The sequence below is a fragment of the Phyllopteryx taeniolatus genome, chromosome 9 (assembly GCF_024500385.1).
Source record: "Phyllopteryx taeniolatus isolate TA_2022b chromosome 9, UOR_Ptae_1.2, whole genome shotgun sequence".
Classification (NCBI taxonomy): Eukaryota; Metazoa; Chordata; class Actinopteri; order Syngnathiformes; family Syngnathidae; genus Phyllopteryx; species Phyllopteryx taeniolatus.
Genome location: NC_084510.1, coordinates 16,482,664 through 16,495,652, shown reverse-complemented (window position 1 = coordinate 16,495,652; position 12,989 = coordinate 16,482,664). Strand labels below are relative to the sequence as shown.

The window sequence follows — 12,989 nt, the reverse complement described above, 5'->3', positions numbered from 1 at the left end:
TCACTCTGCTTTGTTGAAGGAGTCCTGGTGCATGTCCCCTCTCCTACCGCTTGTCCAAGCCACCATACGCGTTTGCAACACCATTAAAGGCGCTAAATACGCCCTTTTTTGGGTGGAGGACATTTTAGGAACTGCTCATGCACTTTAAACTAACTGTCAACGGTTCTTGTGAAGAAGAAGAAAACAACAAAACAAACAAACAAACAAACCAACAAAAAAGTCGCAATTTATGTACCCGGTGGACGCGTTACTAAGCGATGTCTGCCATCTAGTGGTGAACGGTCCCATTAAAAATCAGGTATGGCAGAGGAGAGTTTTGTTAATTACATAATTTTCAAAAATTAATCGCGGGGCCCCCCAGTAGCTCATCCTTGCCTTATAGAATTTAACAGTCAAAACCATCACTATGGTGCTTCTATGAAGAAATTTTTTGTGATTTAATTACACCAAAAGCGTGTACAGCCAGGTATCATGAGAAATGCAAGTCATTTATCACCTTTTCCTCTCTATAAAAAAATTAAATCCAATACCAGCGCTATATGAAAGCCTTTACAATTACAGTATAATAATGTTCACTTTTGAAGTATTACAGTTTATGGTGTTTAGTTTGCAGGTGTGTAACTGCAGCGGATCCTACTGAGATTACGTTATTTACCTAGATGAGTGTAAACAAAAAAATAGATACAGCTTTGATTACATTGCACTACACTTCACCAAATAAACTGTTAAATAACTTGGAAAACTGAATTTATATTCAGAATGACTTAATACAGTATTTCATTTCATTTCCGACTCTTGTATTGGATAGCATTATATGTGATGTTGGTTCATAATGTAGTTTTGGGTTGGTGCATTTCGAAACGTATTAAAAACTTTACAGGGCCACTTACAGATCTAACAGATATATATATTAAAAAAAAAATAAAAATAAAAAAATGCACGTGTGACATCTACTCTTCAATTATGGTATTGCTGTGCAATGACTTGACCAATACATAAGATCATTTCATTTCATTTTCTTCTGAACCTTTTGAATTTGAAACCACAAATAATCAGACCTGATTTGTGCTAAGGCATTTGTTACAGCATTTGTTGTAAGAGCAGGTTTCAAGTTTAATTGCAAGACATACAAGATGTGCATATGTATATTGGAAGTCCAAAGAGAAGGCAATAAACAAAATATGTTTCATAGTATGACTACAAAATAGGGGTGGCCATTTGGCAACGGGGAAAGTTAACAATCATTTAATTATCTTCTCATGTTGATCAGAATAATGGTATCCAAGGATGTCTGTGGATATAGCCTGGATGTGCATTTGCTAGTCGGAATAGAACTGAAGTGCATTACCTTTTGCCTCAGTTGCCTCAAAACACTCCCTTAATCAACAATCAAGTACACAATGACAGTATTCTTAATGTAGGGTACATTAAACCTAACTATGCCTTATAACAAGGAACTGTTTCTTTGGGTAGTTTATTTTCACTGTATTGACCGCATTGCAAGGATTCTCAACTAATCCTCATCCTCTTCTTCATCAATTAATACCATCTTCCGTCGTCGCTTCACTGGTGCGGAAATATTTTCCTCTTCTGAATCTGCTTCACCATTTGTACCCATTTCCAGTGCAACGGTGAAACCATCATCTGTAAAGATCATCATATTTTGATACAGTTATTGTAATTTTAGGATTTAAAATGCATTGTAATCAGATGTATTGGTTTCACATCGAACAAAACCGTCAATTAAAAAGAATAAAGTACCTTCCTCCTCTTCATCATTCAATACTCTGCTTCTTTTAGTTGTCTTCTCTTGGGGCCTAATACACACAAATAAGCTGAGGACTGACACTTAGAAGCGAAACGTGTGCTTTTGAGCAGTAATTTGGTTTATCAAATTGACCAATGCATGTTTTCGTGACCTCACCTCTCAAATGAACTGTCTGCACCCTCCAAATCCTGATAGGCTGAAACAAATTAGGGTAGAGAACAAAGTGGCATGATTCTCCATCCTTTTTAACGGCTTCAGAAAACTACATCAAATTCAACAACACCGACTCCCACAGATACAGTTCAGTATTTATGACTATTTGACAAAACAAAAGGCACATACTGTATATGAAAGACAACTGCACAAGAGACCTTTAATTAAAGACAATGTTGTGTCCACACATACCTTCATCTTTGTTGGAGTGCTGTTTCCTCTTGCGTGCAACCAATAGGGCCCTCAAAGCGTGTGCTCGTTGTGAATCAGAGGCCCTGCTCTTCCCCTCCTGATGATCTTCAGGTGGGCCACCTTCTTCCACAAGGACTTCCTCCCTTTCAGATTCATCCAGATTTTGACTGAGAGACGCAGCTGCACGTCGGAGCTGAGATGGGATGATCTTTTCTGGGATTCTCCAAAACGTCTCCTAATGAGTACACATTGTAGAAAAAGTAATGTAAGGCCATTGTGCTTTACTGAGCCGGTAGGGTTTTTACTGTTTAAAAACAAAATTGAAACAGCATACTGACCACCATAAGCAGCAGATGGAATTGCTGCAACTTGTAACAAAACCTTACCTGTTCATTTGCAGGCGCCCGCATCCCCAGTTTGCGCAGCAACTTATGGAAGCTCTTGTCCTCCATGGCGTCTTCACATGCCTCAGTGAGAGGGACAAGAGGAGCAGCCTGGGAAAAACCTGGTCAAAGACGCACATCACATCATGTTTGAACTGGGCTTTCTTGGACACATTTTCAACACAGCTTTGCAGACCCTTCATACCATCATCTTCCCGGCCCTTAGCTGCTCGGTCTAGACAGCGTTGTAACCACCCAAGGGCTTCGGACATGCCTGGAAAACAAAAAAACTCAAGCTAATCCTTGCAGTACTGAATTTATTACACTCAACAATATTCAGATCTAAGAAAATGCCTATTCTGTCTGCATCATACTGGGAGGTGTTTCTAAGGCCCACTCCACACCGAGTGACACGGCCAAACGTGAATCAACTCTTGCAAAGAAAAATACAGTCAGCGACTCCCTGCCACACATTAGGGTCGCAGTTTTCTCAACGGGAAACAACATTTTGAGGCGCCACACACACTATATTACTTTTTTATCGAAGCACAAAAAACAAGGCGCAATTGTCATGAAAGAAGCCGTTTGCCCTGGCCGCTGCCTGTAGCTATAATGATACAAAGAGAGGAAACAAGAAATAAAAAGAGAGAGAGTGGATATTTAAGAGGCTGTTGGCTCCATTCATTGACTGTACTCATGCATTTCTGTGAGAGACTCACCATGTTTCACTCTCTCACCACAAGTACATATTGTACATTATTGTAAAACACAATGTGCTGCATGAGAATTTCTATCTTTGTAAAAAGCAGACTTTCTCATACAGCTGTTGTATTAGAATGTGCAGGTAAGTAAATGTCATAAAACTCTCTACAGAACTCAATACTGAGGAAAAAAAAAGTTTCACCTTTCTTATGCAGCATTGTGACCATGGTGCCAACATCAGTTCTCCTCTCCCCTTCAGACACAAAGCTTTGGCTCGTCCTGCTGCCAGCATTCTGTCTTTCTTTCATGTCCTCCTCATCTTCTTCCTCACTCTCTTCAGACTCATCTTCCTCTCTGTTCAGAGACTCATCTGGGAAATCTTGCGCGAGTCCAGTTAGGAATTCCTCTTCAGACTGAAAGAAGAATACATTTTCTCAATAGTCCTTGCTTTGTTCAGTCATCTAAGAACAGTTTTTAGGACTTACCATTTGTGTGCCCGAGCTCTTTGGACAAGAACTTCGACTCCTCTTCTTGTAAAGCTCTCGCCTCTCTGACACCAGGCCCATACTGAGCAGCTTGTCCACCACACGTGCACGGGAGCGCTTAGCTGTGAGCTTCTTAAGGATGTTGCCAAGCACATCTGTGGGTGGGGGTCAAACAAACTGAGGTCTGCTCACAAAATGAGCCACGTCAGTCAATAAAGCACACAGTGATTACCATCAGAGTCTTTGTATTCTTCATAGAGCATCTGAAGTTCTTCTTCCTGGTCCTCAGTCCAAAGAACGATCCCGGTACCTTTCCTTTGTTGAAGAAAATCCTTTTTAGTGGGCTAGTTATCGATTCCAAATTATTACTTTAGAATACAATGAGTCAGCCTATCCAAAGTACATACTTGGGTTTCTTCAGCTCTTTAGTGCTGTCCACAAGACCCATGCGCACCAGCTGGGTAACGACCTGCCTCCGTGTGCGTGTATTGTTGCTTAGCAATGGCAACAGAGTCTCCACAATGTCTGGCACTGGCAAGAACCACCAATAAGCAACACAGTCAGACTTAATTTCCCAGTTACTGCAACATGTAAATTACAAACAAGAGTGCTAAGAATAAAATAAATAAATAAAACAGCAGACCTTCAGAGTGGTGGTGCTCTTCATAAAGGGTGCGCAATTCCTGCTCCTCCTCTTCACTCCAAGCTGGCATTTTTTCTGCTCTGATAAATGTCAGAGAATGAGCACAGCAGAAATGGTTCGAACAATTTATTTGTGTGAGTATGCCTCACATTTTGACAGTAATGCATCATTTCCAGCTATACATTCATACAGTATATAAACAAAGAGCACCAACTTGTCTTTGCAATAGCCTTCAGTCATCTCACGCACAGCGCCAACATTTTTCCAGAACAACAGTTCAACATAGGCCTTGTTGTTGGTGGCTGCCAGCGAAAAGAAACGGTTTAGCACATACTTGGCAAAGGTGACCAGCTCCTGTAAGGACAGAAAGGTGGTTAGCTCATGTGCCTCATCACTGTCATTTGTTGGTTTGTTAGCTGCAGAGCTAATAAAGTCAATAAAACGATCTATACAAAACCAAACTTGATGGTGCAGAAAGAGGAATTGTATTAAGTATCATTTAATATTGACCCACAGAAGATGGTGGACATTATCACCATGTACAACACAGACAGGGACCTACGCTCTACTGTGACTTGTTACTTGTCTCATTAGCCAACCTTGTAAGCAGAGGCAGCTGCATCCCTCAGGATCTTGTTGAAGAGATGGAAGACGGACAGCTGGTACAGCAACGCGTCCATTTTGAGGTCAAATGCTACACGGTGAAGCATTCGAGCGATGCAGTGGTTAGTGTGAGGCGTGTTTTTTGAGTAAGATTTGAGTAAGAGCAGGTATGGATGCACAATGCCGGGGTTGGCAAACCTGTGCAGGGTGAAAAAAACAGATGTCAGAGTGGAATGTCCTTTTAAAGGCAAAAGATCAGTGGTTATTTTGGCAGGAAAAGGTGAACAATCCAAATGCAACACTGTACCAGCATATTTTACATAATGTGCACATGGGATTGGAAACATACCAGTTCCTGTACTGGCCCTAATGGGAAAGTGCAACCATTGAAAGACTCAAAAAGAAATGTTCTTATAATCATTGCATAAATGTATTCCCTTACTTCTTGATGAAGTCCAAAAATCTGAACTCAGTTTCAGAAACCTGGACGGCCTCCAACTCTTCTTCCTCTTCGAGATCTGCACCATCCTCATCATCCTCTTCCATTTGAGTCTCAGGAGGAGGCGCTGACCCTGAAATCAAGCGTAAAAATTTAATCCTGCATACAGACAGCGTGATACTCTGATATCGTGTGAATATGCTGCGTACATACTTGGCAGCTCTGCATGTAAGATCTGCTTGAGCAATTCAAGTTCTTCTTCAGGTTCCACATCAGTCGAGCCAAACACATCTCCCTCGGGCCACACTTCCCTGAATGCAATAGTTTCTCTTAGTGTAAATGAAGTTTTTGATTGGTGCTTGAGGCTAACTGTGTGTGGAGATTTACTACGGACCTGGCAGCCCTCAGGAGTGCTAAAGCCTCTGGTCCTAACTGAGCCTGCAGCGCATCCTGCATCCTCACCATGGCCTCAGTCCGCTGCTCCTCGAGAGGAGTTTCAGATGTGCAATCGAAAGGCACAATGTGCGCAGTTAAAGACTCTGACAGCTGCAGATGAAGACAGAAAATTAATGATGATGATTAGTAATGGGAACTAAGACATTTCTTACTGTTGACTGCGAGGCAGGCACTATGGTCATTTATTGAGGAAAGATAACATATAAAATATTTTACAACTCTGTCACTATTTTTCTTTTTAATTTATATTGGTTTGCTTCTTTTTTATGAACTGTGGAGAGCCTACAGCTCACTCGTAACTCAAGTCAGTGCAAAAATGACAGTTTGTATCTCGAAAAAAAGTCGGGACACTCGTAAATCAACGTACCACTGTATTTTTGTGCATTTTCTATCTTTGGTGGTATCCCAACACTTTTAAAAATGATAAAACAAGCCTTATAATTGTTTATTTTACAATTACAAATAATTAAACTGACCTGAAACTTTATACCCTTCAGTTGTTCCTCCACAATCTTCCAGGTGTCTGCCAGAGCTTCCGGGGTCCTTTCTACAACTGGCTGGTTTTTCTCTCCTCTAGACTTTTTCCGCTTCACTTTCTTTTTCTGTAGAATTACCATATCTGGAGTTGAACTTTTTGTTAAAGGAGACACAGAGAAATTCATATACAAATTGTACCTGCACCACCAAGTTCCTGCGACCTTTGCAGAAGCGCTCTAACATACGCAGGAAGAGATGGGTTGACTCCACCAGGTCTTTAAGATAGGACTGAGGCTGTTTGGTCCCATCGTACTTTCTCAGCAAAGTCAGGAATATCTCCCTATATTCCATTAGGTAGAATATGTTACCTACAAGGTCCGGGAGAAAACAATTACAATCAATGATTTCTATATCAATAATACAAATGGTTTTACTGATACCTTTGGCTTTATGCATAGTGTGTACTGTAGTGTTAGATGTCACAACATTATGTAAACCTGCACACCAAGTTCAGACAGAGTAATAGCCAATACAAATGCCCAATCAAAAAAAATTCTGCCTTCACAATAATAATTCTCTACTAATTTAATAATAATATTTATTGTTGTGGTTGCTTTGGTGTAGAATTGCTTGGCATCAACCTGTGAGGTGTTTCTTATACCGTATTTAGGTTACCCTGAACTATATATTAAATTATGTTGACTATTCTTATCTTTCTTGGCACAAAATGTTTGATACAACTTCTGTAGTGGATGTCATTAGTAACAATACTTTTGATAACATTGGCGCTGTGGCGGATGCTTTCATCTTGTGATCGGTCCATCTCGTTTACAGTCATCAGCAGCTCCTGATATGCCTTCAGTGCCAGGTGCATCCTAGCAACAACAAGGTCAGTAAAATAAGAACAGATATTTTCAGCAATAATAATACCGTAATAATTTAATAATTACCCTGATTCCAAATAATCCTCTTACCTGCGGGACCAGGACGTGGCCTCTTTGCGGTCGGTCAAAATCATCTCGTAGTAGTTGGTGATGTTTCGCTCCATAAAATGGAAAGTGCGGGTGGACATGGTCTCAGAAACTAAATCGGCACGGAAATTGTTGCAGCGGTTGAAGGCCATGAAGAAGCTGAGCGCCCACAGGTAGTAGGTCTCATCATGCTCCTGAGACTCCTCTCGAATCAGGCTTTCCTGGAGAGGAGGAGGCAAGAGAACAGAATATCAAGCCTCTCACAGTTGGCATAGCTAATACCATACTGCAACTATGTACACTGCAAAACTAATTTATTTTGTTTTGATAGTTATTCTTTATTCCATTTTTAGACATTCTGTGAAAACAATCATTGTGCCCGGTGTTGCTTTACACTGGCCTCTTCATGAGGTGTATGGTGCAGTGACGTCATCGTTTACGCGAGGCATAAATATGGCGGCTCTGACAGAGCTCATATGTGACGGAAATCTTGTTTTTAACTACTTATAAGATGTGTTTCTATTCAAGCTTTTTAAAAAAATATACATATAAAAACACACCCAACTACTGTGCTGAATAGACTACGGACCGCCATCTTGATAAATGACGTGACGTTCACAAGGAAGTGCGCATGTCACACGGCTGTTCCGATTAAATGTAGTGGACATCATGTATACACATACGATGAAAATAGATCACGTCACATGTAAACACTTGACAAGAGATCTTCAATCGAAATGACAAAAAAGTCTCCATGTTAAACCAGCTACTGTGTGATTGGTCTGCCGAAGAAGAGCCCTTCACCTGTCAATCAAACATATGTTGACATTAACTGTTGTCAACTACTGGCTGAATAATGTGTGCCACTGAGGTTATGCTTAATAAACAGTTAACGTTCCCGTGTTTGTGTTAATTGGGGACTAACACACAACAACAAAACGCTGATGTTTTAAACGACTTCGCCGTGGTGGAGCGAGGTGTTAAGCTCCTTAACTCGCTAGCTCGTGAGCTTGCGGGCTACCGAACACAACAGTTTACTTTCCCTTAAGCGTCTCTGTTGTGTATGCGCTGCACACAGAGCAAGGCTGTGGAGTGTTGGACGGAGCCAACCTCGCCAAGAGTGTACCGGTCCGCTGGCGTTTCATGAGCCCACTAGCGGCTAAAGACACAGTCGTCCAACTCTGTCGGCTCACTGTGTGAGCCGCACGCCGCCCCACCACAACAATGACAATTTATCGAGTCCGGAAAAACTATTGTGTCCAATTTATTTTTATTAAATGAGAAGTCGATATAGTAATTATCGTGACAGATCTAGCTGTGTCAAATATTTTATCTTTCATTACGATACAGCAACAAAATAGGGCAAAGAATGGCAGTGTGTGTATTTTCAATAAAACATTTAGAACTGCCACTTATTTTGAATAAAACACTTTGGGTAACCCCAATAAAGGTTAATCGTCAGGTGTGATAGAAAAAAAACAATATTTGCAATTTGTAGCTACTGACCTTGACAATGTACATGAGGCGATTGTAGCAGTTCTCTAAGAAGTCCACACAAAACTCTCGCAGGAAGAGTCGCACGTTTAAAGCCGAGCGCCGTTTGTCCATACAGTCCTGGGCCTGTCGATTGCGCCTGGGAACGCGTCTCACAGCTTTACCCATGTCGTGAGTGTAGTTTTTGAACTATGAATTAAAGAATCAGAGTAATCTTTATTTTAATTATGTCAAATACACACAACAAATTTGTCAAGGCAGGCATGGAACAGGTTAGTGTTCGAATGAGTTTTGCAAACATTGCTTCAAAAATTGCTTTACAGTACTTACATTGTGAACATTTCTGTGATAAATCACCTCATTGTCTCCAATTGCCTTAAGGCCTTTCACAACAAAAGACCCTCCAAACCGTGAATGTCTGACAAAAAAACAAAGAACATAAACAAGCAATTTCAGTCAGGATTTTTTTCTAGCAGTTGATCAACTGAAACTCATGAAGACCTGACTACAGAATTAAATACTGTACAGTACTGTAATTGTATTGAGTTCCTCTGATATCATGTACCTGGTTCCTCTTTGCAGTGTGCGAGAACGTTTCTCTGCCTGCTCCCTCTGCCTCAGCCCCTCCAGCTCCGAAGTGTCTCTCTGCTTCTCTTCTGCTGAGCGAGCGTGTCCCGCACTCACCAAAGTGTCCGGTGTCTGCGACACGCCAGAAAATTGCTCAAACACCGAACAGCTATCTATCTAGATGTACATTGATGAGTCAGAAAAAGGTTATTTTGATTAACCTGGTCTCTGAACATGAGGGAGATGATTTCCAACACGTGCATACTCCACTGCTGCTCACTCTGGGCTGATGCCAAAAACTTGACCAGGTCATCGAAACCGCTCATGTGAATGCCCCAGAGTAGCCTATCGTGGACACTGGCATCATCATCCACTTTCTACATCACGAGGATGTAAAGGAGACAACACATTCAGAGAGTGGAGACCTGTGGCAATGCTTTTTCTTGATGAGAACAACTTCAAATTTATACAGTAGATGAAGAAAACATTTACTGCGAATTGATTCATTATTTTCCAAATATTTTTAAAAGATGTAGATCATGTTTTAAAATGTAAAGTCTGCTTCCAGTATAATGCTCTAGTGCTCTTAGTGGATGTAAATTCCACAACCAACTGAATCGAAGCACCAAATCAACTAACTGAATTAACAATACCTTTGCTCCATTTTGCCTCAATACACAACTAATTAACCGTTTCAATAAGTGTCATACAATCAATTGATAGAATTCTTAATCAGTTCATCAATTATTATGTCCATCAACAATACAAACTTCTAAATTCAGGTATTTTACAAGTCCCCTACTTCTAATCAAACGACATTGATATTTATACTAACCTTCTCCTCCAAAGGGTCTGCAGGTACATGAAGCACATTCCTGACCAGCAGCAGAATTCTCTCAATCAGAAGGTTGTCTTCTTCCTGCCTCTGCTCCCATTCCTGCAAGGGAAGCACACAATAAAATATTTGTATGAATACAAGTTGGCATGTGACGTAAGACATGTTGTTCACTTACCATTTGTAACAGGTTGTACAGTGTCTCACTTAAAACTCCAAACACCTTCTCAGTAGCAAATGCCTACAATTAAAATAGAAAAAAAGAAAATCATCTTTTAATTGTGACTTTAATTGATCTTATTTTTAAACAGTTTGGGGGTTTCCTGCCAGGTGGCACAATGTATTTTAGGTTATTGTAAGTTTCAAGAGTAAAGGCGGGCTGTGGCACAATCACACTCTTTGTCTATCATTTACAAGGTATAATCCAAAAAGTTTAGTCCAGTGTAGATGAATTACAATCAGCCTTTAAGCATACAGACACACATGGGATAACATAACCTCTGTGAGTGAACTAGTTATTCAATTATATACAGGCAGTACCTCTTTGTAGGCTTGTAAATGAGAAGTCACTTGCAAAAAGTGATGTCTAAACACAGGGTCATCAGGAACCTTCCCAAAGCAGAGCATAGCAGGTTGTGTTAGATTCACCATGAGCCTGTGAAAAGAACAAAGATGCACAGTGTCATATGAGCAACAAGGGTTATAATACAGACTTGACACTCTATCGCTTAATCAAAACATTTATTGCATTTATAACTTCATGACTCAACCACATGAATAACAGTGACTAAATGTGCAAGAACATACAGTATTTTAGAGGAGGCAAGTTTCACCCTGGGATGTTTACCGTATGCAGGCATCAAACAAGGCCTTGTCATGCCCATGCTGAGTGATAATAGGCAGAAGGTCATGTTCTATGATGTGGCCTTCGCCCAGCTGCTGGCGGACATCACGGGTGTCATCTTCATAGCGTAAGAACCTGATCAAGTCTTTCACACTCTCTGAGACATAGAATTTTTTTTATTCATCCTCACACAGTATACATTGTTACACATGGTGATGAAGCACATTGAGTACCTATTACAAAATAAACTCACCTAAACAATCAGCTTCTTTGTGATAAGTGTCTCCCTCCAGGTAACCAAGAGCGCTGCATGTTGCCAGAAGTTCACAATTCATCCTGAATAAGTTTAAACACTTTCGACAAGAACAAAAGCGAAGAACCGCATGAAAAAAAGAGAATAATTGTCGAATACAGTAGCTGTATTTGTTGAAAATGCAATCTTAAATATGGACTGAGCACTATTTGATTCTTGCTTATTGATACTTGTATGATTACCGCCTGAAGTGAATGTACACCTAATGACAGTTAATCTAGACCTCAAGTTGGCAAAATATTAGGTACACATGCACGGTCTAATAAGAACTGACATACAATTGCATCAAGTATTCTGCCTTTATTAAAATAGAAGGGCTTGGTTTTGACAGACACTATCCAACACTTTTGTTTATTATTGTTGTAGTAGTACTGTAGTTTGCCGGGGTATAAAACGCCACAGGATCATACTGTGAGGAGCAGCAGTGCTAATACAGTTTTTCATTTGGAATACATTTTGTATTTAAGAGCTTTTAAAATATTCAGCTGGTGAACCTAATGTTGTGCCCGGTGACTTGAGTGTAAAGTATATGTGCAGTATGGCACTAAACATGTTTTCTACTCACGAAGTACCAGCAGAGGTTCAATTTGTTGCCTGGCGGCGGCGACTGTCCAACTTCACGAAGTAAAAATGATTTTCAAGAAAAGTGTGTTGTTGCGTCAAACAAGTCAAACGCAGGAAGAACACTCGCCAACAGCTCCACAAGTCTGGCGCCAAGAAGCCAAATAAACCGGATGCAGAATGTCGTCATTGTATGTCGTTCTTCTTGGGATTTTAAATGAGAGGAAATGAGCATTATCGCCATCTAGTGCTGGGGAACCATAACCACAGCTGTAGACAAAATACAATACAGTGATGTAAATTGACTGAAGTGCAAGAACATTTTTAAAGCATACATTTTACATTATATTGTATCATTTTATATACTAGGGTATGGAATTACATTACAATTATTAAAACTGTTTCACGTTTGTGTAAATTAATTTCAAAAACCTTTGCAGTTGTTTACAAAGAAAAGTATCCTCTAGCTGAATTTACAATCAATACTGGATTCAAATAACTAATTAGTATTAATTACCGTTACCACCGCTCCCACCGAATTGTAAGGTTCATTCAAGGTTCAAAATTTTCCATTGGTATGAATGTGAGTGTGAATGGTTGTCAGGGTAGTATTCAATCATTTGGAGGCCCAAGGCAAACCCAGTCAGGGGGGACTTCCACATCCGTGTACTGCAAAGATTTTGGATATTGATGTTTATCATCAACTAAATGGTTGAGTCTCTTATTTCCTGAGTTAAATAATGTCCTTAAAATCCTTCTTGATGATTACTATTTACCATAACAAGTGCATCACCTCAACACTTTTGTTGTAATTGACAAGAACAGTAATCCACATTTAATATAGTTTACCACTTCAACCGCTTTTACACTTACATAATCGCTCGTGTCTCACTTTGTCTCTCCGCATCTTCGGCTGACACTGACAGCGGCATTACCGCATCTGGCAAAAGCGTCTGGCTCTTGCTGTTGTCGGTTATATACATTCTGTGTCACCATGAAAGTTTGAAAACTTTGGTAGTTTTCATAAAAAATCTGTTTATTTT

The 12,989-nt window shown here is 40.2% G+C and overlaps 1 protein-coding gene across 1 annotated transcript; it reads right to left on the bottom strand.

Annotated features, from left to right (window-relative positions):
* Positions 1 to 1,088: 1,088 nt before the first annotated feature.
* On the bottom strand, positions 1,089 to 12,132 carry timeless (timeless circadian clock). Its single transcript, XM_061785714.1, has 30 exons — positions 11,951 to 12,132; positions 11,326 to 11,425; positions 11,076 to 11,229; positions 10,769 to 10,883; positions 10,407 to 10,469; positions 10,229 to 10,330; positions 9,615 to 9,770; positions 9,392 to 9,525; positions 9,157 to 9,244; positions 8,839 to 9,015; positions 7,336 to 7,553; positions 7,133 to 7,236; positions 6,560 to 6,729; positions 6,361 to 6,486; positions 5,823 to 5,974; positions 5,642 to 5,739; positions 5,432 to 5,561; positions 4,986 to 5,187; positions 4,601 to 4,740; positions 4,387 to 4,466; positions 4,151 to 4,274; positions 3,976 to 4,058; positions 3,744 to 3,898; positions 3,461 to 3,671; positions 2,762 to 2,830; positions 2,560 to 2,678; positions 2,174 to 2,408; positions 1,925 to 1,964; positions 1,762 to 1,817; positions 1,089 to 1,644 (listed from the first exon to the last, which is right to left on the bottom strand). Exons 2-30 carry the CDS (start codon positions 11,405 to 11,407, stop codon positions 1,514 to 1,516), a joined length of 3,714 nt encoding a protein of 1,237 aa, XP_061641698.1. The 5' UTR covers positions 11,408 to 11,425; positions 11,951 to 12,132; the 3' UTR covers positions 1,089 to 1,513.
* Between the last annotated feature and the right edge of the window lie 857 nt (positions 12,133 to 12,989).